General features: G+C 41.3%; 1 protein-coding gene across 2 annotated transcripts in view; it reads left to right on the top strand.

Moving 5' to 3' along the window:
• SLC9A4 (solute carrier family 9 member A4) overlaps positions 1-21,845 on the top strand; it is a 36,893-nt gene extending 15,048 nt beyond the window's left edge. Inside the window, exons 5-12 of one of the 2 annotated variants that reach the window (XM_086482144.1) lie at positions 3,219-3,421; positions 4,574-4,660; positions 5,984-6,054; positions 8,381-8,542; positions 14,352-14,448; positions 16,483-16,620; positions 17,361-17,448; positions 21,544-21,845. In XM_086482144.1, coding sequence (XP_086338270.1) covers positions 3,219-3,421; positions 4,574-4,660; positions 5,984-6,054; positions 8,381-8,542; positions 14,352-14,448; positions 16,483-16,620; positions 17,361-17,448; positions 21,544-21,845 — 1,148 coding nt within the window. The remainder of the gene's footprint in view (positions 1-3,218; positions 3,422-4,573; positions 4,661-5,983; positions 6,055-8,380; positions 8,543-14,351; positions 14,449-16,482; positions 16,621-17,360; positions 17,449-21,543) is intronic. The other variant, XM_086482143.1, reaches the window with a different exon arrangement.
• Positions 21,846-24,862: the final 3,017 nt, after the last annotated feature.

The raw sequence follows: 24,862 nt of genomic DNA, 5'->3' as shown, positions 1-24,862 counted from the left end.
GTAGTTAAAAATACGAGTGAATGATGCTTTTGTAATGAAAGATGTTTTGGAAGTAGTACACACGAGAGGGCCAAAAATACAATTATGCAGGCAACCTTATTTCTGACATTTAACTTTGGAGTGCCTGAATTTGCCATCTCACTAGCATTTTTTTTTTTTTTTTTTAATTTCAGTAGGATTTTTTCAGAGTAATTTATATTTTTTAAGAAAATCAGAAATCCAAATATTCCATAAGGTGGCCTTGGAGGAGACATTCTGAACACTGACATTTAGGCATGTACTTCGGCTAAGTAAGTTAGTAGGTTATCTGCCCATTGATCCATTTATAATCAAAGGAGGCTTTTCTGGATCATCCTGTGGGGCAGAAATCTACATTGGGCACCTGCCACCACCTCCTCCAGCCTTCAGCCCTTGTCTATATTTCCTTTACATACAGAGCTCAGCCTTGAGCTCTGGGCATTGGTCCTGCATCATCTGCTATGGTATTGAGGAGGAAGACCTGTCAGGTAATTCGTCAGAGCCAGCTGTGCCCTGAAAGGGAAGGCAAAAGAGGGTTGAGAGGGAAAGGCAAGTGGCAGTTGCTGAAGACCGATGAATCAAATGGAGAACATGCTTTGCCTTCTCTACCATTCATAAAGAAAGAAGAAATGGCTGAAGATGTGAAGATTGAGGGCAGCATTAACTGCAGTGACCATGAGACTGTGGATGCTAAGATCCTGAGAGCAGTGAGCAAGCTGACAAGCAAGAGAATAACAATCCTGGACTTCAAAGAGCAGATTTTGGCCAGTTGAAGTGGTTGATAATGTGGGAAGGGAGTTGGCTGGACTGCTGGGCTCAACATGCTGGTCTAACTGGTGGCTAATGGCATCCTACAGGACTCAGTACAGGCACCAATACTGTTTTAATGTCTTAATTAATGACCTGGAGGATGGAATAGAGCTTGCACATTGAGAAATTTTGTGGCTGACACCAAACTGCAGGGAGCAATCAATATTCTGGATGGCTTCCATTCAAAGGGACCTGGACAGACTGGAGAAACAGACTGACAAAAAGCTTGTGAAGCTCGAGAAGAGCACATGCAAGGACTTACACGTGGGTTGGAATAACTCCATGCACCAGTATAGGCTCAGAGTCTAGCAAGCAACTCTGCAGAAAAGGACCTGGGCTGGTAGACAACAGGTTGAACACAAGCCAGAGTTAGGTCCTTATGACAAAGAAGGCAAACCATGTCCTGGGCTACATTAGCAAGTGTGTAGCCAGCAGGTCCAGTGAAGTGTTTCTTCCCCTCTCTTCAGCACTGGTGGAAGTGTGTGCTGTCTCCAAAGTGCTCTCTGGTTCTAGGCTTCCCATTATAGTAACGACATGGAAGTTCTGGATCAAGTGCAACAGAGGCCACTAACCTAGTCAGAGGCTGGAGCATTGTATGTAAAAGGAGAGTCTGAGAGTGCTGAGTCGGTGCCATGTACTTGATCAGAGGAGAGAGAGAAATTCAAGGCAGAAAATTCTCAGAGGTACACAGCAATAGGACAAGAAGCAACAGACAAAAGCTGGAACATAGGAAATTCTGATTAGACAGTAGGAACCCGTTTCTTAACATGAGGGTGATCCAATATTGTAACAGTGGCCCAGCTCTCCATTCTTCAAGGCATCTAAGACTAGACTGGAGCTTTGAGCAACCTGATCTGATTAGCTCTGCCTTGAGCAGGGACTTGGACTAGATGACCTCCAAAGGTCCTTTCCAGCCTACAGTACTCTGAGTCTAACATTTGGGACCAGCTAAGTGTTGGCATCAAACATCTGAAATTAAGGTGCTATTTCTTAAATTTCTCAGGTGGCTTAACCCTCAGTCAAAAGTAATACCAGAGCAGTAAGAAGCTGTTGCCTTGACCCTCAAAGCCCATACACATTTCAAGACTTTCGAGTTTTAAGCTGGAGAAAAGCATTTAACCAGAGGAAAAATAGGAAAGGGGAAACCTGTGAAGGTTCAAGTACATGCATCTACTATATAGGGATGACACAAGTACTCAGCAGTAAAGGTGATATGATTCTTGTGGGTTGACAGCAAAAAGAAAGTAATTAAATATTTTCTTGCTAATTCTAGACCAAGTATGGCCTCTAAGCTTTTAAAGGTTTACTTTTGGAGTCTGTATTGCAATATCCTTCCAATCAATACAGAAAAAGTGCTCTCCTGATACAAAAGCTATTTTGCTGCCACATGTGCATCCTTCTCTCAGACACCAAGGGGAGTGCTAGAGCTTTCCAGAGGAAGGATGAAATATTTTCCACTAAATTTTTTTTGCTAAAATCATTACATAATTTTTTCTGAAGCTTGAATAAAGTAAAGAGAACTGGCCTGAGGGTTATACCTCACATACACATTTTCAGTCTGTGTAGCTGATGCCTAGCATAGTTATGAGTAGCCAAAAAACTCTTACATAAAGTGATATCCGGCAACCTACATAACAAGATACTGGTGCTGGCCTTACCTATAATAATCCAGTGAGTTTATCAGTGATAGCTGTGTAAAATAACACCAGTAATTATCACCATTTGTCAGCTTTTACTTCAGTAATTTAACAGTTTCCACACAGAATATAGGATATATGTTTCTTACAGAAGATGAAGATTAAATGAAGCAAATTGCTGAATGTACTCTATAAAGAAAAGCTGCAATCCCTACACAGCCACAGGCTGTCTGATTAATTTTAACTTTTATTAAAAGCAAAATGAAATTTGAGAAATAAACAGAGAATTAGAGACACAATAAGCCAGAGGATTAAAAATTAAAATGCTATTACTCTTTGCCTTTCAGTGAACCTGTCCACAAGACTTTCTGGTAAAGCACTGTTCAAACACTTTGGGCAGATACTGTGCAGAAAGCAGGAAACATTGCAAGGGAAGGCACAGGAAAAGCTCTCATCCAGTGGTTTGTCTTGTCTCCAGAACACTTTGGAGAAGAAGTGTGCAACATAAATATAGAAAGTAAATCTTTTCCCCTAATCTCACTGCGTAAGTGAATTTAAATCCTGAAGTAGTTAGGAACCATGGTCTTTTCTAGGAGCTTACTTCACAATAATCGGATTCAGCAGTTGGTCAAAGAGTAGCTAGAAGAACCCAAAACTGAAAAGAAAGGTCTGTCAACAGCTGCCTGTTGTTTTGCTTTAAACACTTTCCTTTTCTCCTTGATTAATAATAGTTGTCATTTTTTCCCTTCCTAGGTGTATTTGCTCTCTTCTACATCAGTAACAAGTTCCGAACATATCCCTTCACCTTCAAAGACCAACTCATTATTTCCTACAGTGGCCTTCGAGGAGCCAGCAGCTTCTCCCTTGCATTCTTGCTTCCAGTGAATCTCTTCCCAAGAAAAAAATTGTTCATTACTGCTACTCTTGTAGTTATATATTTCACTGTGTTCATCCAAGTAAGTGTATTTCTTAACGGATTGCTTTCATGTAATAGTTGTGATGGAAAGCTTTTAAGTGAAGATTGCACTGAATTTTCTCTTAAACTAGGATAAGCTATCGTATTTTATGGCCAGATTTAGCACTGCACTGTGTAATTACCTGTTTAGGGGTTTTTAGGTATTATTAAATAACTTTTTCAGAAAGTCTGTATTGAAAACCTGTGTCTTCTGAAATATTCAAGGAAAAGGGCACTTAGTGTCCCAAATCTCTTAGGTTCACTCCACATGTGCTTCCTAATGCTTCCAAAATAAGAAGTATTTTAACTTTATACTTCAGCACAGAATCATACTCTACTAATGGTGTACCTCAACCTGAAGAGAAAACAATATGTCTGTTCTATGAAGGATTTTGAATTTTTTACTTTTATTGTCATTTTCTTGGAGACCAAATAAGAACATTTTGAAATCCTTTGTAAAAGAATATTAGAGAAAAATAAAGTGAATAATTCTGATTTGTAAGAATAGGTGTCTACTTCAGATGTTTGGGTTATTTCACTTGGCTTACACTGCTGTACCTGGAAGAACTGGATCTTCTGGAGGTCTTGCATCCCTTGTTCTGTATTTTCCCATGCCAATATCTCAGATGCTCTAGGGTGCCAATGAGGCACTATGCACTTGTGGTTAGGCACTTAGATTCCACAAGAATGTTTCAGGAAAAAAAATTCATTTCCATTTCCCCTTTATAAATGCTATTCTGTAGCAGTGCAGTAAAGAATTGGGAACGTCTGAAAATGGTTTTTACATGAAAAAAAAAAAAACAACCCAGAATATTTATTTCTGAAAATGTTGAAGCAAAAGGTTTCAAGCTTGTAAGAACCTCACAAAGATAAGGTTTTCTTTCAAGTGCGTGCTGTTTTGAAGAAGGTTGGCAGTGAGTCAGTTACTCTATGTAGTTAAAACATAGATAAATACAATCTGGCCTAAAAAAATTAGGTGTGTCATTTTGTCTACATTTTTGAGTTTTAATTCTCTTCTGTATCTCTCCATACAAGTAATAGATCATTCCTGTGTCTAAGTCACAACTTTCCTGATAGACTAAAACTAAATCCTTCTGCTTTCTTTCTGTTTTCTCTAAAAGATAATTAACATTTCAACTAATTCCAAATCCAGGGAATCACAATTGGACCACTGGTCAGATATCTAGATGTTAAAAAGACCAACAAAAAGGAGTCTATCAATGAAGAAATTCATGTGCGGGTAAGTTTTTTCTATCAATAGCTGGTATCCTAAAAAGAAGAGGAAGGGTGGACAGAGGGAGGCATTTTGTAGCACTGGCATTCAGTGGATTTGGACACTGAGTGCTTTTAGTAACATTTGGAGGAAGCCTTAAGCATAATTTTATAAAATATCATATCTCATTTTTATACATAGTGACTATCATATTATAATATCGTACGACAAGTGTCATCGTGTAGTAGGGACCTTACTTCTTGATAATTGCGAGCATGGGAGGGCAGAAACATAAAGGTAGCATTTACAAAATGCACTTGTCACCCTTCCCAGCTAGATTTGACAGATATGTTTGTTGCCATCTTTTAACTGGTTCAAGACACACTGACACCTTAAAAGTCTTTAATCAAGTTTTATTGAACTGAAATTAGTTGAACCATTGGTCTTCCAATTTTGTTTCAAGTTATTCTGAAGTCATTACCTTTTCCTGTCCCAAACTGCTTTAGCTCTCAAATTAATGTTATATAAAACAACAGAAAGCTGCTCAAACTGACTTAACAACGCTATACAAAATATATGTACGTGCTTTGATTTGCACAATAGTAAATACATTTGAAATTAATAGAAACACCATGCCTTAAAATTAGGCATATGAAGAGACATTAGCAAAATTAGAGCATCTCAACTGATTTGAATTTGAAGTGCATTTAATTCTTACTATTTAAACTTTTACAATTAACCTTGAAAGGAATTTATGTTTAAAAACACCACTTATAACAATATGTATGTAAGAACTGTCCATTTTTCTGTCTGTTTCTACAATGCTAGAAACACACAAAAGATTACTGAAAATCCTGTAAGTGATGAACTTACCAGTCTCATGACAATTTGCAAAATCCTCAGAGGACTTATTGGTCAGGGCAAAGGTTAAGGCGTGGCATGCCTGGCCCTGTGTCCCTCTCAGGGAAGTTACACATGCAGAAGGGAAACTTGGTTGACAGAACCAAGAATTTAGTTTTTGATCTCAGTAGACAAAGAGGACCAGGCAGTTTGGATGCTTAGTATCATCTTTAATTGGACACAATCCTTTACTTGGGCTGGGTGATGGTGAGATGATAGCAGATTGACAGACTTGTTGCCTCCATCAAAATATTGCCACAGCAGCCAAGCATAGGAGTTGCCACAGTGGGATCTTTGCCTTGATTTTTAGAGAAATGTAGGTGCTTTCAGAATTAATCCACACACTCCAATTAAAAAAAAATCTCAAAATCCTGCCAAAAATTGTGTATTTGTGGTGACATTATTTTCTCATAATGGCCACTTAAAATTTTTCCATATTTGTTCTTCCAGTTGATGGATCACTTGAAGGCTGGTATTGAAGACATATGTGGACATTGGAGTCATTATCAGCTGAGAGATAAGTAAGCATCTCTTATTGCAGCCTACTATAATAAAATAACCTATCTATCATGTAAAATACAATAGGTAAATAGAATAGTAGATCAATCTTGTTCCCCATAAAACTAAAATAGCATGAAAATATTGGGGGGGTGTGCAATATCTTTTTTTAAAAATTTAACTCCCGAGTAACTGTTGTCTCTTGGGAGTGCAGTACTTGAAAGCCTGTGAAATTGCTTCTGCACAAACAAGCAGAAAATAAGCCTTCTGAATGAAAAACGTAACATGGGAACTTATGCTGCAGACATCATCCCGTGCAAATAGATTTGGCATAAATCTTAGACTGGCGGCAGTGTTCCTTTAGGTCTGGATTTAGAACAGAAGATATGTAATATGTCAGTGCTTCACTAACTTTTGCTGTAAGCCTCCACAGCAAATATGATCCCTTGTTGGTGAGTACAGATTCAATAATAATTAGTCAGCTGTCATTAGAGGTCTTTACATTCAACAACATTTAAAATAAAAGCACTGAAGGGAATGGTTGAACTTAAAAAGCCAGTAGCATGAGTAAATACTTTCAAGCTAGTCTTCATTCAGAAACGCAGGACCTGCATTGTCTTCTACAAGCAGGATGAGGTGTTTTTGTGAAGTTTTGTGGCTCTTCCAGGCCCTGCCCAGAAGAGACAGACCTGCCATTCTGAGCTGCCATTCCCTTTACCTTTTACCTAAGGGAGCTGTGTGATCATGTTGGCCACCACCACAGCATCTGAAGGGAAGTGTGGGGAGTGACTTATCTTCCTTTCCCACAAACATCTTATTATGATGCTGTGGGCTAAAAGTTACCCCTAGTCATCCTAGCTATGCCTAGACTTCTGTGCTGGAGGCCTCTGTAACCTTTCAGCATTGGACCCCAGTAATCCAGCCAGGGGAGCCTGTTGGGACATGTAGCAACTCTTTTCATGATTGGTTTTCTCTCTATGGAAACCAGGAATTAAGAGCGGGAAGAAGGTGGATGGTTTGCATCCAGTTCTTGTCCCAACGAGGCATAATGATGTGATGTGCTAGGGCACATACCTGGACCCAGACACTAAAATGTCCTCTTGGCTCTCACAGTACAGAGATAGCTTTAGGACATCTGCTGGGCCCACACCACTGTCTGTGCAGTCAATAAGCTAATTAAGTCCCTGTTGGAGCAGTCATTCCATTTAAATAGCTGCATTTACAGATATCTATAAGAAAATATTATCCCCTTATCTCATGTCTACCCAACAGCTATGAAAAGAGAATTTTGTCCAAGCTAGCCATAAACATAGTGTTTCAGTTCAGGGGCAGATTCAAAAAACACACTGTATGTGAAGACATTTACTATGAGAAGATTGTACTAAAATGTATTCCTTAGACTTTTCTATGCAACTTTAAAGACATTTAGCATATGTATATCGGAATTAATTACTAAGTGATGACACTCCAGGAGGCTTTCTGTTACACAGAAAAACATAAAGAGCTCTAATTACAGTGGAAACATTTGTGTACCTATCTCTGCTGTTAATGTATAAAAACTAGCCTTTGTTAAGAAAAAATGTACAAGCTGTGTAGTGCTTTTCCTAGCATTTTGGAGAACATTACCTTGCTGTGGTAAACTGTTCCTTTGAAAGAAACATATAAGAAGATCTACTGTTGTTCTGCTAAATGTCTGCCTGAAAGCACATACCTGTTCCAAAGCACGCACGCATATTCACATTCAAATTATACCACACATTAGTGATATTTTACAACCTGCAGCATACAGCACATAGTATTTTGTGGTCCATTCAATTTCTCTGTTATTCAGAATACAAAGAAACGTATTTTCTCTGCTCTAATTGTCAGCATTCAAAATTATCAGCATCATAATGGGCCCAAACTACTGTAACTGCTGGGCCATTTAGAGCCTCATTGGTGGCTGTCTGAATAGGCCAGAATTACTGTAAGAGCAGCTGCTGCTGTTATGCCCTACTAGAATACAACATTTGTACAGAAGTGTGGAGACTGGCCATGTTCTTTTCTGACAAATGTGACGGTGTTATATGTAAACACACACAGAGTCCTCTTTTTCACTCTGATTGCAGCTTGTTTCTTTCTTTTGTCTGGTGGGCTTTGCAATCTCTGTGGACCAGTAGACCATGCCAAATGTCCCTCTAAAGGTCTCTGCTCACTAGGCCTTCAGGAGTCCACAGGTGCCTCCAATTTGGATTCAGTTTCCACCACTGAATTATATATGTGTGCATTTGAATGAAGATCAGCTTGTACCACAGAAATAAAATGACATTCACTTTTTTTCACACTTTGATTTTGATATCTCTTCTGCAGATTTAAGAAGTTTGACAATAAGTATTTGAAGAAAATCTTAATTCGGAAACATCAGCCCAAATCCAGCCTTGTGTCATTGTACAAAAAGATGGAGATAAAACTGGCGATTGAGATGGCTGAGAGTGGCATGAAAATTTCAGAATCGTCCACAGCTTCTTTACAGTGAGTACTGACCTCCTGACCCTTTGCAGAATAGGGACAAGAAGGAAGGGGACAAAAATGAGGAACTACCCAAGGGATTTTATGACTTCAATAGAAATGCAATTTTAAAAAGACAGTTATGAAAAGAGAAGTTGCTGTTTTGTGCTGGCATTTTGGTGCTCATCGTATTTGCTCTTTGGCTGTTTGTTCACAGAGTGAAAATTAAAGCCAGGGACATTTTCTTTGTTTCTCTTCAATTATGGGAAGTTTTGAAGAGGAATCATGAATCTGGTGCAGAAGCCACTCTGGCTGCTTTAAATGACAGCAGTGATTCAAGGTGGCTGTACTCATCACTTAGCTGGCCAGTGGGTTTGCTTGTCACTGCTAGGTGCCAAGAAACCTGGAGGATTGCTTAGAGCACAGGTCCCAACTCCATTATCCCAATCGCGAATTTTTGCTGAGAGCAGATTTCTTTGTAGCATTTGCAATTTCTGCTACTTCAGTTTGCAGTCCCTCAAACTGTCTTGCCATATTTTTGTACTTTGGTACCAAACTTTTCCAATTAAACATTGAGAGCAGCCCTGAGGAGAAGGACTTGGGGGCAACAGTGGATGAAAAGCTGGATGTAAGCCAAGCAGCCTGTGCTCACAGCTCACAGCTCAGAATGCCAACCATATCCTGGGTTGCATCAAGAGAAATGTGGCCAGCAGGTCGAGGGAAGTGGTTCTTCCCCCTCTACTCTGCTCTGGTGAGACCCTATCTGGAGTACTGCATTCAGCTCTGGGGTCCCCACTACAGGAAAGACATGAACCTTTTGGAGCAGATCCAGAGGAGGGTGACAGAAATCATCAGAGAGATGGAACATCTCCTCTGTGAGGACAGGCTGTGAGAGTTGCTTAGCCTGGAGAAGAGGAGGCTCTGGGGAGACCTGACTGTGGCCTTTCAATACTTAAAGGGGGCTTTTAAGAAAGATGGGGACAAACTTTTTGTAGGGCTTGTTGCAATAGGACAAGGACTAATGGTTTTAAACTAAAAGAGGTTGGATCCAGACTAGATATAAGGAAGAAATTTTTCACGATGAGGGTGGTGAAACACTGGAACAGGGTGCCCAGAGAAGTCGTAGAAGCCCCATCCCTGAAAACATTCAAGGTCAGGCTGGATGGGGCTCTGAGCGACCTGATCTAGTTGAAGATGTCCCTGCTCATTGCAGGGGGTTGGACTAGATGACCTATAAATTTCCCTTCCAACCCAAAATGTTCTGTGATTCTATGACACAGTAATGCAACTTGGTATCAGACAGGAGAGAAACCTGGTGGGATCTCTAGAGCCATCACTGAGAGAACTACCCTCTAGGAGAGAAGTCTGTACAAGTCTTCCCTCCTGCCTACTTTAACTGCTGTGCATGCATCTATCTTCACCTACCAACCCACTGTCCAGAGTGTGGGTATTGCTAATGGCGCTTGCCCCCACAAACTCTTTCCTGGGCTCCCGCTGCCCACTGTTACTGTTAATGCCTGCTCTTTACTGCTGCGTCCTTTGACCGCTCTCAATTTTGCAGCAGCTTCTAGCAGGGGCCAGCATATTTTCTTTTTTGAATGATCATCTCAACCCATACCAGAAATTCCAAATGTCAACTGGACGTTAAATTAAAATCTCTCTTGAAACTTTGACTTAATTGTGCCAAGATTCATCTGCTTTCTTTAAACTGATGTCAGCATGCAGCATAAGACTTAGGCCTTTTCTTTCTAAATCATTCTCTGCTGAATGGATGATATCAAAAAAGATTGTGTGTCTGTCAGGCTCCTTTCTGTCTGCTGTATTCCCTTAACTGTTCTGAGCCAAGAGAAAATGTGCAAGGTTGGTAGACAATCTGTGGCAATCAAACCACATCTCTCTTCTTTTCTTGAGGGAAAGAGAAAATAAGAAATATTGCTTCAGTGTAGTTCAGAAATTCTCTCCTAAGCTGAGAATTTAGACTGAAAAATATTCTATAATAAACAGCTGATATGATGGACTAATTTTTGCCAGCTCTACTCTGGCTGTAATTGAATTTTACTGTGCATCAACCTCTGATGCACAGGTTCTCCCACTGAGACAGCCTTTTTAAACATGAAGTGTCAACTTCAAGAAACAAAGTGCAGGCTCTGGCTCAGAAAAATTCTGATTCTCAGAGGCTGTGAGAGTGTTCTAGGAAAATATATGTTTTCCCGGCTCTGTTCATTGATAAGTGTCTGCTGTTGAGCCCTGGAGGAGATAGGAGAGTGAGCTAGTTGTTTCATCTTTGGTCTGAGCCAATGCAGCAGTTCTTATATCTCCATTCTCCTGAGAATTAAGTGAACCTCCTTAAGACTAAAAGGTTTCTAAATGTATTTGTAAATAGAGATAGCTTGTACCTTAAGTCCCTGTCTTCAATGAGGATACAAAAATCTGGCCACGAGCAAGTGGAGATTTGAAATCAAATTCCAATGTACGGCATGTAAAGCAATATTTGCAGTGCCAGATCAGTGAGAAAACTCTCTCAGTAGCACTTTTGATCAGTTCTGTAGCCTTTAGGCACATGAGGGGAAATACTCTATAACAATCAAAGCAGATCTCCATCGCTGTGAATTAGTATTATTCTCAGAAATTGCTGGTATGATTCCTGCAGGTGGAGTGTGTGTCCACTATGCAGTAAGCATTTCCAGTGCAGACTGGAGAAATTTGCCCATGGACTGTGCAACAAAGAATCCAGATTTGAATGAAAATAGGGCATTTTGTTATGATGTTTTGGAGAATATATGCCTTAGAAATAAGGATAGAAATGGCAAAAGTAGAGTCAAGCAGGTATTATCAAAACTGTGTTTGTACGGCTGTTTTTTGGAAGAAATATGCCCATCAGAGAGAGATGGTTTGATGCTGAGCTTACTTAATGTTGGCTTCATATTACTGCAGTACTGACTTAGGTAAGAGTAAATCTTAGAATGTATCAATACAGTACAGATCAGAATCAAGTGCTGTGCTGTCATTTGTGGTGGTGCAGTTGTGCAAGAGCTGCACCTGATGAATGTCACTCCTTTCACAGGGCTGGTGAAGATTAGTGGAGAGTTCTCAAAGCGCAAAATTTCAGATATAATACATAAAAAATAATCTTAGAAGGTTTGTGAAAGGCATTTTATTTCCTCCATGTATCAACTACCTCCATATCTAAAGAAGAGATACTGTCATGGTACTCATTACAGACAGACAGTCAGTTTTCATGGCATATTATCATTTCAGTATTTTCTTTTCAAATATATCTCCTGTGCTGTGCTTTCTTTTAACTTGCCTGAAGTTTCAAATAGAAGAAATAGTTTCAACATGGATTGCTTTATGGGTTTGGTAACATACCAAACTGGTTTGGGTTTTTTTTGAATTTTTTTGATTTAATATATTGTATATTGCAAAATGCAAAAGCAATCTGTTCCTTATTACCATAATTTGGCATTGTTATCAGTTGGGTGGGTTAATATCGAATCCCATGAAAAGAATACACATTTTTTAATTTATGCTGCAGAACAGTACAGACTACCTTCATGCTGATTGTTCTCTTGATATCCCAGCTCTGCTGAAACTCGGGGAATTCATTTATTCTATTTAAGTCACTTTAAGAGCAAAATGATAAGCCTTTAAATGACTTAGGACTGGCCACTTCTGTGCTGGCATGTGGAGGGGGTCAGGTATGCAACTGGAAATGTAAAGAGATTATGTCATCCCAGTGGAGTTCTGCTTTCCCATATTTATTCACAGCTATAAGGTACAAAGACCCTATGGAGACATTCAGAGAAGTGTGGACCAGAGAGACAGTTATTGCCTATGATGTCAAAGCTGCTTACATCAACTTGCATTACACAGATGAGCCAAGTCTGCATTTTAAAGACCACTACTCGTTGACAGGCTAGACTGTCATTAGTCCCCAGGGGCTGTGCTTGTGTTTCCTTTCCCAGGTGCACCTAGGGTCTCTCTGTTGTCCAAAGGCATAGCAGCCAGAGGCTGCTGACAGCAAAAAACTGGTTTCATTGCTGTGGAGAGTAGCATACATGAGCTGTCCCACAGCCTGCGACACACCAGACCCAGTATGGAATAAAGTTGCATTACACCTAAGCATGGAAACTTGGTGGCATCCCTGGATCCTCTCAGTGTTATCCCTGAGAGCTGAAAGCAAGTGAAAAACCAACCAAGCAACCAATGAACCCACCCATCTGGCCTGGAATTGTGTGGTGGTGGTGGTCTTTTTTCCCTGCTGGTAAATACCTGGCTTTGCTGTTGCTGCTGTTGTTGCGAATGGATGAATGTCAATTAAATATTTGTTGGGAAGGGTTTATCTGGGCCAGGATAAGATATCTGGTCAAATCCAGAAAGGGAGTCCTCTTCTGTCATGCTGGCTTGCCAATAGCTGAGTGATAGACTCATGGGTCTCCCATGCCGCAGCGAGATCCTTAACCTATTGGTTACCCCTGCCCTACCTCTAACACTACACCTTAACCTATTGTCAATTTCTCTCTTTTTACTTCATGAAAAATATAGCAGATCTCAGTTTCAGTCTGATGCAGAATGAAAACACATTCTGAAACTTCGAAATATATGAGGAATTAATTCTCATATTCTAGGGACTTTGGACAGGGCCAGGCCACTACTGCTCACTGTCTACTTGCTGGTAAGAGGCAGTAAAATGCAGAATCCAGGCAGCTCATGATGGTCCTACAAGTTTTCAAGATATTCATGTTTGATTACAGCACAAAACAGTGGTAATCTTGTTAAACAGCTGTTAATTGCAAATTCCAACCTTTTTGCGATGTTTAAAGCATAATCTCAGTTTAGCTTGAATCCACCTTCTTTTACCATTACATTTTCTGATTTGTTTTAGAGGGAGTACAAAATAAATGCACACAAAGCTTTGCCTGTGCATTGATCATAATACATTCTTTAATTGTACAGTTTACTGATAACACTTTAAGGACATTGTTTAGCTGAGAACAAAGATTTGGAATTCCATTTCTTTTAAAAAGAGGCAAGAAATCAAAATGGTGAAAGAAAAAAACAGAACAACAAGATGAACTCAGACTGATTCATCCTCGGTGATCACTATCTGTTTCCCTTTCTTTTCTTGGGAATTCAGCCAAACACTAACTCTCACACAGATTAACTGATTTAGCAAAACCAGTTAACATTTCACAGCAGCCCTCCTCTGTTGTTTTGCTAGTGAAAAAGCCAGGCAGCTACAAGTGATGGTGGGCTTCTTGTCACAATTTGTTCAAAATATGAAGATGACTTTTAGGTAGTTCTTTCATTCTAAATGGAGAAATAGGCTCAGTAACAAGGAAAGCCTACACCTTCTCACCACAGGGCAGGTCTCTTGGACTCCTTGATTGTCAATGTACTTTAGTTCTTAAGGATTTGCTGCACTTTCTCAATGTAGGACTGCAAGGCCCAGTCTGCTAGACCATTCTGAAGAATGTATTCAGAACAGAGGAAGAAACTTGCAGTGCCTTCCTGAACATACAGCTCATTGTTGCACAATCTAATCCTTAAATAAGAATTTCCTCATTAAGCTTTGAGAAAGAAAAAGTTTCTGCTGCCAGCTGTATGAGCATTAGGGCCCATTCTGACTACCCAGCATATTGATAAAATCCAGGAAAGAGCAAAATCTAACATTTTTTGTTCATCTTTAGATGATTTTCTGGTGTCACTTGTCACTGAAAGACTCTTCATAGCCTTCTGTTCTAGCACTAAAAATAGATCATGCATCATTTCATGGGAATAGTATTTAAACAACTCATTAATATCATATTTAAACTTCTCTTTTTATTTACAGGAGTGACAGAAAGCGACATGTGCATAGGCTCTCCCCTGCAGAGGTGGAGTCCATGAGAGATGTCCTGGCACATAATCTATATCAAGTGCGACAAAGGGTGTGTAAGCAATCTGCTATCACACGCTATTACAGACTGAAGGCTCTTGTTTGCTCTTCCCGATATTGTAGCCACGGTGGGTGGCAGAGCTGGGACCAGCCATGGGGTCACGCTGGTGGGAAACATGAGCCCAGAGCCCACAGCTGCTCCGACCTGGGAGCTACATGGAAGGCAGGGAAGGAGCCCTGGCTTGGGACCCTCTCCTGGGTGGATAAAAGGAAAGCGGGTTTTTTTCCATCAGCTTTCACCCTGATGGCAGTGAGAAAAGCCAGGAGAATCTGGGACTGAGCTGTAGAGGTCAGGCTTCCCTCACTGCACAGCGACTTGTGACTCAGAAATCCCCTTTCCGAGGCTGCCAAACATCCCCGGGCAAGTCTGAGGTCCCATGTCCTCTCCATGGGGTCATGCACAGCCTGGGAGGTGGAGGCTGGCTGGCTGGCTGGCTCGGTGGCCTGTGTCCTTCTGTGGTGGCATGGGGGCCAGCAGGCTGGACCAACGCTGGGCAGGTGGCTACCCGGTACCCCGGGATGGATGCAGGGCTTTGTGGGAGGCAGCAGGCTGGCGGGTCGCCAGCAGCAGTGAAACTGCCCTGTGGAGGCGGGTGGACCAGCGGCGGTAAACATTGCGTAGCCCAAAGTCAGCTGAGAGTCAGGCTGGTAAATCCTTGGTCTGTGTGGCAGCAACAGCTTGCTCTTGCCACAGGAGGAGAAAGGGAAAAAATAATTCCACCTCCTCTTGAGCTTCACTTTACACATTTGGGATTTTTTTCCCTGTAAAATGGGGGTGGTAATACCTCAGCAGGAATGCATTTTGCAGAAATTTGTACTGATTCTGATGCAGCCCCGTGCATAATATCTACTTAATCCAATCTTGGGCTCAGAATATCCAACTGAGTGTTCTCCTACAGCAATGAGTGGTAGAGGATGTATTACAGTAACCTTGAAATTACGCGGATAAACGGGGCTAACTTGTGTAACATACATTTACTAGAAAATGCTAGGCCCTGCTCATTTAAGTGTGTCATTATTAATATGATATTCATTCCTAATATTGTTTGATTTGCCATGGCCAATTATCCTTATGATATTAATTTCTTATCTTGCCAGCAACAATTTGCATATATGGCTGCCTGTTAGATTACTGAAATGAACTCTCTCTTCAAAATCGATTACAGTAATGACTACTTCGCCAGTTACTTCCTATGCAGTATTGAGAACTGTGTGCTTTTGGAAATGAAAGATCAGAAGTAAAATAATACCGCTTCTAATACTTCACTTTCAACTCTGAAGGCCTGGTAATGCTCTGGCTCACCAGAACAACTTTACAAGGACGCTTGCAAATGAGACTGAGATCAGACTCTACTTTTTAAGAGGCTTTATAAACTTAAATGAATTTTTCCGTTTAAGGAAGGTTTCCCTCATTTCACAAGTTGTATGCAATAAATTAAAAAGCTTGTTCTAAAAGATGCTCAGTTTTAGGATAATAATAAGGTGTAGTTTGTCCAAGTATGGAAAGGAAACTCAGCTGTGCATCTCATTCTGCAGATGTACTCTACTTAATATAGTTTTTAGCTCCTGGGCACATCTGCAATTTGCTCCTGGCTCAGTAATATTATTATCAAGGCTCAGAGGTGGGTTAACCAGCTATTTCTCTCTTGGGATCTGCCCCAGATCTGTAACTCTCAACTGTGTGATCAGAAGAAGGCTGACAAAGGGAGGACAAGCCCAGGGATGTTAATAGCCTTGTATAGGTGGATACAATTCTATGGTACACTTTGAGCAGGTACAAGTCTAACAAAAATGGCATCAAAATGTAGTCCTTGAGGCCCGAGACTTACAGCTTTGTTCATGCTTCCTCCCATCTTACTTCACAGCAGTGAATCTGCATTTTGCCATGTGACACCAAAGAGAGCTGCGGTGAGTCGGTGGCCGAGCCAGGTCAGGTGTCCCCTTGGCCTTATGATCAACTACGCTGCGCAAGGTTATTAACGTTGCAGGTGCAAAGAGAATCAGCTGGGTGCATTTTCTGTTTCAGGCACCGACATACAACCGACACAACCTGCCTACCAACACAACTGAGAAACAAGCCCAAGAAATCCTCATCCGTCGGCAGCACAGCCTGAGGCAGAGTTGCAGGAAGGGAAACAGCTTACCTTGGGGTAGACCGGTACCTGTTATATAAAATACTATTCGTGTAAAAAAATGCCAGTGCTTCTCTGTAAATAAGGAAAGAGACACTCATTTTGATATGCTTTTTGCATTAATTAAAATGGATACTTTCCCCAGTGTCCTCATGCAGCACCTAAGAAAAGCAAGCTTCACTTAGCATGTGGACAGCTATGTTTTTATGTCCTACCTATGTACACTGGTCAGAAATCAGCTACTATGGCTGTAAGTAGTAAAATGATGTAACTTGCATTGTTTTGGCATGTGCAAAACATAGTATAATCACAAAAGGCCTAATGCAAAGCCCTTGATGCCTTTCACTGACAGTTTGGGCTCTTGATCAGTAAGAGTAAGTTTTGTCTGACCAGATGTAGGCATGGGATAGCATAGACATTTACAGCTGAGATAATTACAGTTAAGGAAGAGAAATAAGTTCTTGCTGAGTATATTTATTTTATTTAAAATTGTCATTTGAAACAGGAAAGGTGAATCTTAGAAGAATGTATTTCTCTCCATTGACTAAAAAAAACCCCTAGGGCTAATATATCAGACACAGACATGAGCTAACATTGAGTTCAACCATCCAAGCGAAGCATTGATCTTAATCACACCTCTCTAAACTTGGCTGTAAAAGTGTAAAGGCACAACAGAAAAAGCATATAACCATCTGTCTTTACCATCCCACCAAATAAGTGCAAATCGTGGAGGCAATCACAGGCACTGAACACATTTCTATCTCATACACAGGCTAGCACCGTGGAAGTACGCTACTTCTCTTTGCCTCAGGGCCCCAGCCAGCCCACTAGACGAAAGACCAGGCGTGTTACTTTTACAGGTAATGGAAGTGCTTTACTCTGTATCCTACTCCAGCAGTGAAACAAACTTGTCCAGTTGCTCAGTGGATTTAACAGTATTAAATGAATACTCCCATGGAAGTCCCTGGCCTCTTTAAATGAGCTACACCCTTCTCTCCTATCTTTTTAATCTACATTGTTTATATGGTCATTACTGCAGTAGTTGCTATCTCGTTCCAGCACCACCTATTTTTCTCTTTTTCCCTCTTGCACAAATATTCCTGCGATCCCTGCAATTTGGCCTGGCCATGAAGGCATCCATGTAAGCCCAAGAAAGCGAATGACCTGTTCCCTGCACCCCACAGACACAACTGGACTCAAAATGGTTCTGAGTTGCTGAGCCCATTGCCCAGTTAAGGTGAGGCTGCCACAGCTCTATGACTCCAGGTCCCACTAGTAGTGAGGCTGAGCAGGGCACCCCCTGCCCAGTAATTCAGTGCACATGTACACATGATGCGACACACAGAGCAGCAAAGACAGGGCACAGCACTCAGGCAAATGCAAAGAGCACCACATCCTGGTCCCCTCTCTGGATAATCAGGACAATAACCTGTTAGTGGAAAATTATATATACATACATGCAACCTGAATCCCCCAGTAGCTGACCTTAGATACACACTGTGCCCAGTAGCTGGCTCTGGACCGTTCATCTGCCCATTTGGTAGCACTTCGGCATATAAGCCCCTGGGGACACAGCCCCCTGGCAGCTGTTGGTACTCAGGCCTACACATATGCACACACACACACATGCACAAATGCTCTTCCACCCCACCCCATGTGCTGTAGATCCCTCCAGTAGCTGGCCTTGGACAGCCAGTCTTCCTTGTAGCAGGCTCCTGGATCCCCTGGTCTCCCCTTGCCTCACGTGCAGAGACACACATGTGCAAACATGTCTCTTTGGTATCAGTCCCAGATTATGGCCTTACCAGTAATCAGCTACAGATCCCATGGTCTCTTTGGTCGCTGGTCTGGATCTCTTGCCTCCTCCAGTAGTCAACTCAGAGATCTTCTGCTCTCCCCAGTCTCTGTCCCAGACTCACCGTTGCTCCAACAGTTGGTTCTCAAGCCTCTTGTCCTACTCGCTGGCTACTCTGGCATGGTGATCGCTAGTGATTTTGTGCTTGCACATGCACTCACACAATACGCACGCACCCCAGTCCCTCCTGCTGCTGGCACTCAGGCCTCCACACACACAAGCACACAGTATAGGGAGCTGCTGACCAAGGAACACAGTTAGAAGTGGAGTTAAATGAGAAAACAGGACAGACTGTGATGATCAGGTGCAGGGCATTACCAGACACCAGTACTGACTGGCCCTGTTTATCTCGTTTTTCCTCTACTTTCCTTTCCAAACTGCCTGATCCCTTCCTTTCCCTGTCTTTGTTTCCTGCCCTAAACATCACATCATAAGTCCTGTATGGTCCCAAAATCCTCTCCCCTGGCATCCCAATAATGGGCCCCAGACACCTCCACACCTCAGTCTATGAGGTGCCCTGGGGAGAGCCTCTCAGTTAGCTCATTGTGGTGGGTCTCACCCTGGTCATGCCTATGATGGATCAGGGCAGGGGCTCAGGCTTTTTCCTCTGACTGGGATACTGAGGGCTCCTCCACTTGCCCTTGTGCCTCGGGGCTTTTCTGTGTTTGAAGAGATGAGCCTTTAATCACATAACCTAACAAAAAATCCTGGCAGAATCTCTTCCCAAGCAGCTGGTCTTTTTTCCCCTATTCCCAGCTTGCTCTCTATGAACATTGCTGCAGTAATACTGGTATTACTGGATAAAGAACAGCCAGTCTGAGGTTATCATATATACACAGTAAAACGCAGACCCATCCTCACTTACACTCTAAGTAAGGAGACAGAAGTTAGGGATGGAGCAACACTGAATTGCCCAAGGAAACATTGCAGAACATTGTCATAGAAAACATGGAATTTAGGACACTTGAATGTTCATCATTGTCTCCATCTGTAATATCCCTGACTCCTTTCTGAGCTTATTTATGTGAACCTGAAAGGCATTTGTGTCCCTCAGAAAAATTCAGTTTCATTTCTGGCAAAATTAGCTATAGCGATTGAAACCACATTTTTAATTTTCATTTTTGTATCAAAAACTTGTACAACAAAATTTATTTCCTGCAAGTGAAAAAATAATTTTTTTTCTTCCCTTTCTGTTTGACTGTGAAAGAGAATGAAAGCAAAAGAATTCTGTGTAGGCAAACCATCCCCTTAGGGCTGGGCACTCACACATGATGTCAGCAGAACAGAAACCCATAGGATCTATTCAGAAGGGAAAATAAGAGTTACTCAAGGGAATATTTTTTTTCTGTTCTGTTTGTGAGGACATCATGGTGGGGGGATATGTATCTTTCTAAAAGATTCAAATTTTTCCATGCAGCAGCCTCAGAACTAAAACATTTCAGATATTTTCAAGGGACCAAGTCCTGTTGTAGCAGACAGGCATATTATTTCAGTAGGGAGAGATGTAACTCCTGAAGCAGTAAATGCAAGTACTCTAACCTAATAGCTGGGCCTGAATTTGAGCCCTGCCTTGTGATCTATCCAAATAATTAGACTTCTTGATCCAGCTTCTGGACCCATCTTAGGTCCATTGTGTAGCATTTACACCACTTTAAATGTCTTCAGCAGGACATTGCTAAACTCTTCTCATAAACTGTGTTAGGGTGAGGTGAATTGCACTTGGAAACTGAGGAGAGAAATGCTTAGTATGTAGGAGATTAGAATGACGACTCGTATATGCACATATGCATTTACACAGATAAATGCCACCTTTTCTATCTATGCCTGGAAGCCCTCCTGGAACAGGCTTCCTCCAGCAAGCTTCATTTAGCTCTTATGTATAGCAGAAAGTTTAGTAACTTAGAGGTCAGAAATGACCACAAATAGATCCTTAAACCACCTGTCAGCTCTTTCTGCCACTCATACAAATGAATTATTTATTTGACAGTATATATATCATTCATACTTTGTACCAGTGATGCTCCCAAAGGGCTAAGTAGAAGCCCTTCAAATCTGAGAAAACCTATCCTGTTTTATTGCTTGTGGTGTGGTATGCCCACATAGCTTACGAGATGCAGGTTCTGCTGTTAAAGAAATCTGTGCCCCTCTTTGGTTGAGGTAAGTGCTGGTGCACACATTCTTACTTCATGCCAACTGTGAAGTAAACGTTAGCTTAAAATAATTGAATAGTTATTAAGCTGCAATAACTAGATGAATTTTTGACTATGTGACTATACCAAATACACGTATGCTTTAACTGCAGCAGGTGATAGTCTAATTTTATTATTTGCAGATCTTTGTGTTTATGTCCCAAAACCTCCTAGCTTGTTACAAGCTGTTTCTTAAATTAGTTAATTTGGTAGTGCACAGTCAGACTACAAGTGACTTTAAGAAAAGCGAAAAAGTATATTCTATAAACTCAACAGAATGAGAAAGCCAGTTATTGGCTACTGCAGGCAAATTTTTATTGTGTATTTGTGGCAAACAAAGCTGGTAGGAGCAGGTCTGACACACCCAATGTAATCAAAGTGCCCTAGAGTCAAACTCCTGGTTTCAGGTGAAACTGTTTTCTTCCCAGTTGTTAATCACAGATGGCTGATAAACTTGATTTTCAGTGGCACGCGAGTCTTCTCCTTCATCACTTTTTTGTCTTCTGCTGTGGGTTTCACAATGCTTTTCAATCACAGTACTAGGTATACTTGTGCAATTTGAGAAAAATGAGAGCTACATAAAGGAGCTCTCTTGCCCTGTGAAGGCATTGAGCAGCTGTGCAAGGCACTAAAAGATAGCTGAATGTGCTTATTCGCTGGGGTTTCAGGGTAGAGGCAAGATCAATAAAATCTTTTAAACATCAGGTTTGGGATGAAAATAAAAATTTAGGGTTATTTTTAGTTCTTGACTGCTCTCTTATTCTACGGTAATTATTTAAAATGCTTCGGTTTCAGGGTTTAAAACCATAATACTGTATTGTATTGAATACCCTTTAACCGTCCTTGCCAATACCATGGTGTTTCTCTTTTCTCTTCCTTAAAATATGAATTATTTGTCTATTTTGCTTCAGACCACCACAGAATCGGCTCTGATGCTGCGTTCCCTGTGATGTTCAGACCCCAGCCTCGATTACGGCCACTCGAACCAAAGCACCACCAGGAAGAGCTGATTCCAATGGCACACTTGGACAGAGGAGCGGGCCCATCCAATCTGTCAGGTCGAAGAGGAAATTCAATCAGTCGGCATCATTTCACCAGAGCAGGCAATCTAGCTCTGATGCCAAAGTCTCGATTCGCTGTGGCAGAAGTACAGGAGTATGAGTCAGAAGAAGAGACAGAACCGATGGCACCAGCCAGGCCATTAGACATATGAGGAGCAGAGAGGAGCAATGTTTGCATCTCTAGGGCCCTTTGTGCACTGCTCTAGAGAAAATAACAAAGCTCTTATAGGAGCCAAACCACAATTTTCCTTTTGGGACCAGTGCACTTGTTGTCGTATCACTTTCAAGCGCTGTATCAAGGTACTTAGTGGCTCAGAGAAGACTCAAATTCTTATATGTTTGTATCAAGCTTTCTTTCCAACAAAACATTGCTGGAAAGAGTGGAACATGATCTTTGTGGAGGTTTGGACATGAATTTAAACATCAGTAGTCGGGCACATGCAATGCTATGGGTGGAAGCTGATATCGCTGTCCTCTGTTGTGTACTATGGCCTGCATTCAGAAGAAAGAAACACTAAAAGACATGGCTTGACACATGACTGCCCAGATTGGTAACTTCAACTTGCCTACAGCTTTTGCCTTAAGAGTAGCTGAGATATTCCAGGAAAGAGTTAAAAAACAAAAAGGCATTTTTAGGGCACCTAAATGTCACTGAAGATGCCTAAACAAGTACTTAAGTCAAAAGGATTTTTAGTGGACATTATCAGCACTTGGGAATCTCTTGGCATCTCAGGTTTTGGCTTTGCAAAAGTGTCTAAAGTCAGTTCTGTGATGGTCCATAACTCCTGCTGCTTCAAGTAGTTTCAACATGTAGGCACCTATCGCCCACCTACAGTTGTTTTGCATGAATAAAGGAGGCATCCTGGTATATGCAAACCCAAAGGACTCTTCAGGCAGCGGTGCTGTCAGGATGCCTTTTATTTGCAAATGTGGGATGGCAGGAATATACACAATATTCTTGTAGTTTAGCAGGTGGGAGGCTTCATTGCAGAGCACCTAACCTCCATTCCCCGCTCCCGCCTTGCCATGGAGCACCCAAGTCTGTGGATTGCTCTTCACACTGAAGCTGGACCAGCATTGCAGATAGGAAGCAAGAAACTGGGATAAAAGGTAAAGGAAACCTAACTTTATAGCCTGCTGGCTAGCAGGAAAGAGGCCTTGTGTTTTGCTCCCAGCTTTTTGTGTGCCTATATGTTGTACAGAGAAGCATTTGATTAAAAAAAAAAGCAGAAATAACCAGGGGGACATGTGCTGGAGCCCGTGACCTCCTAACCTTCCTACTGAGCTCCCTTCCAACTGGCTCTGTGCAGCCATGCTCCAGTCTCAACGGTGGGTCTCGCTGGTGCTAGGAGAAGTAAGAAGTTATGGTCTCAAGTCATTTTGGATAGAGTCTAAAATCTGAGACACCTAGTTCCTTTGATGGAGCTCTTTTCTGCAAAATGGAAGCTGCGTTGCCATTGTCATCTGTGTCTTGAAACTGTAGGTGAGCTGATTCTATCCAAACGGATGATTTGAATCCAAAAGTCCATAAACCCATCCTTTCAGCTGCACTTAACTCAAATCTACAGCTGAGAAATGCACCAAGTTCAGTCATGTTTTCTTCAAGTTTCCCTTTCTTTCCTCCACTCAGAGATTGCTAAGCTGCCTGACTCAAGGTCTGTAAATGCTACTGTAAGAGTCAGAGAGGTAAGAATTAGAGATAGCGGTGCCACTTTTATATTTCTCTTTTATATTACTGTTAAGAGCTTGTATGTCCTGGTCTAGAAAAAACTTGTCAGTTATGACGTCATATTTCTTACAATGGATTTCTGATTCAGGATTTGTTGTAAACTAACAAATTTGAAAAGTGCTACCAGATGAAAAAAATAAAAGCCCTTTTCCCTCTTTTCTCATGTTTGCAGCTTTTATGTTCAGCAGGTCATAATGAATCATCTGCGTGGAAGTTGTACAAAGGTTTCTGAAAGTTATGTTCTGTTTGCATTTCCTCATTGTGCCAGAGAAACTATACAACTTCCTTTTATGAAAGCAGTAGCATGTATTAAAAGAGGGTAGGATTTGGCTTCCGTATCAACACTGAATAAGCAATGAAATACAGTACTCTAGCTGAAAATCAACCAATAAACCTAGCTCCACCAAAAGAGGAAGAGCTCCATGTACTTTTTAAATAAAAGCTTTGTGCCAGATCTCAATCCTATAGCAAGTTATATTGACACATCATAAAACTCAACGAAAATATTATTTTAAGAAAAAAAGTTCTCACACAAAATTAGGTCTTAAATTGCACTGTAAGACAACCAGTTGCCAAATGAGATTTAATTAAGGCCAAAATCAGTGCCCATGGGATGTGGTCCTTAGGCCACAGAGCTGACTTAGATGCATGGAGTAGAGTGACAGAGGTGTGGGACCTGCTTCTGCATTGTGGAGTCAGGAGGGGGTGGGATCTCCAAAACTGGCTGGTGGGTGATGTGAACTGGAGGCAATCCTTGGGGACAGCAATGAAGAGAAAGTGGAAATCTGAGAGGAGGGTGAAGAATGGATCATCTTCAAAGGGAGGCTCAGGAAAGAGATTAAACAGAGGAATTACTGTGAGCTGCAAATTCAGCATTTCCTGTTTAAGAAGATTTAATCAACAGGTTGTCTGGGGGAACTGCACAGATACAAACCACGTGAGATGAGGAAGATTAATGGAATGTTTGGAGTGGCATGGAAAGGGACTAGACATACATCATGAAAAAGAGGAGCCCATGCAACTTGGTCAGGGTTTGTTTGACAGGCATGCTTAAAATTGACTCTCAAATTCTTTATTAAATATTATAAAAGTTGGGGAGCATTTATATAATTACCAATTGTAAGTAGGGAGCAAAGCATTCAATTTCTAATGACCGTTTATATTATAACTAGAGAAAAATAAGTCTTTCTAAACCACAAATAAAACTAGTGCATAGCTGGAGTCAAATCTCCCTCTTTTGGTTCACTCCTAATCTTTCCTCTGATGAAATCAGTGAGCCAGATCTTCAGAGAGTGTAAAGCCACAGAGCAGCTGTAAGTTAACAGAGCTCTCCCAGCTTTTGCAGTTTGTTCCCCAAACCTCTAAAGTCTATTTTTAGTTTTCTTTCCTAGCAGTTAGAAAATAGGACTGGAAGAAAATTTCCTTCCATGCTATTAGTTG

This window comes from Leptosomus discolor, chromosome 1 (genome assembly GCF_034619465.1).
Source record: "Leptosomus discolor isolate bLepDis1 chromosome 1, bLepDis1.hap2, whole genome shotgun sequence".
Lineage (NCBI taxonomy): Eukaryota > Metazoa > Chordata > Aves > Leptosomiformes > Leptosomidae > Leptosomus > Leptosomus discolor.
Note: the sequence above shows the minus strand (reverse complement) of the source record. Positions and strands in the feature narration are given on the sequence as shown.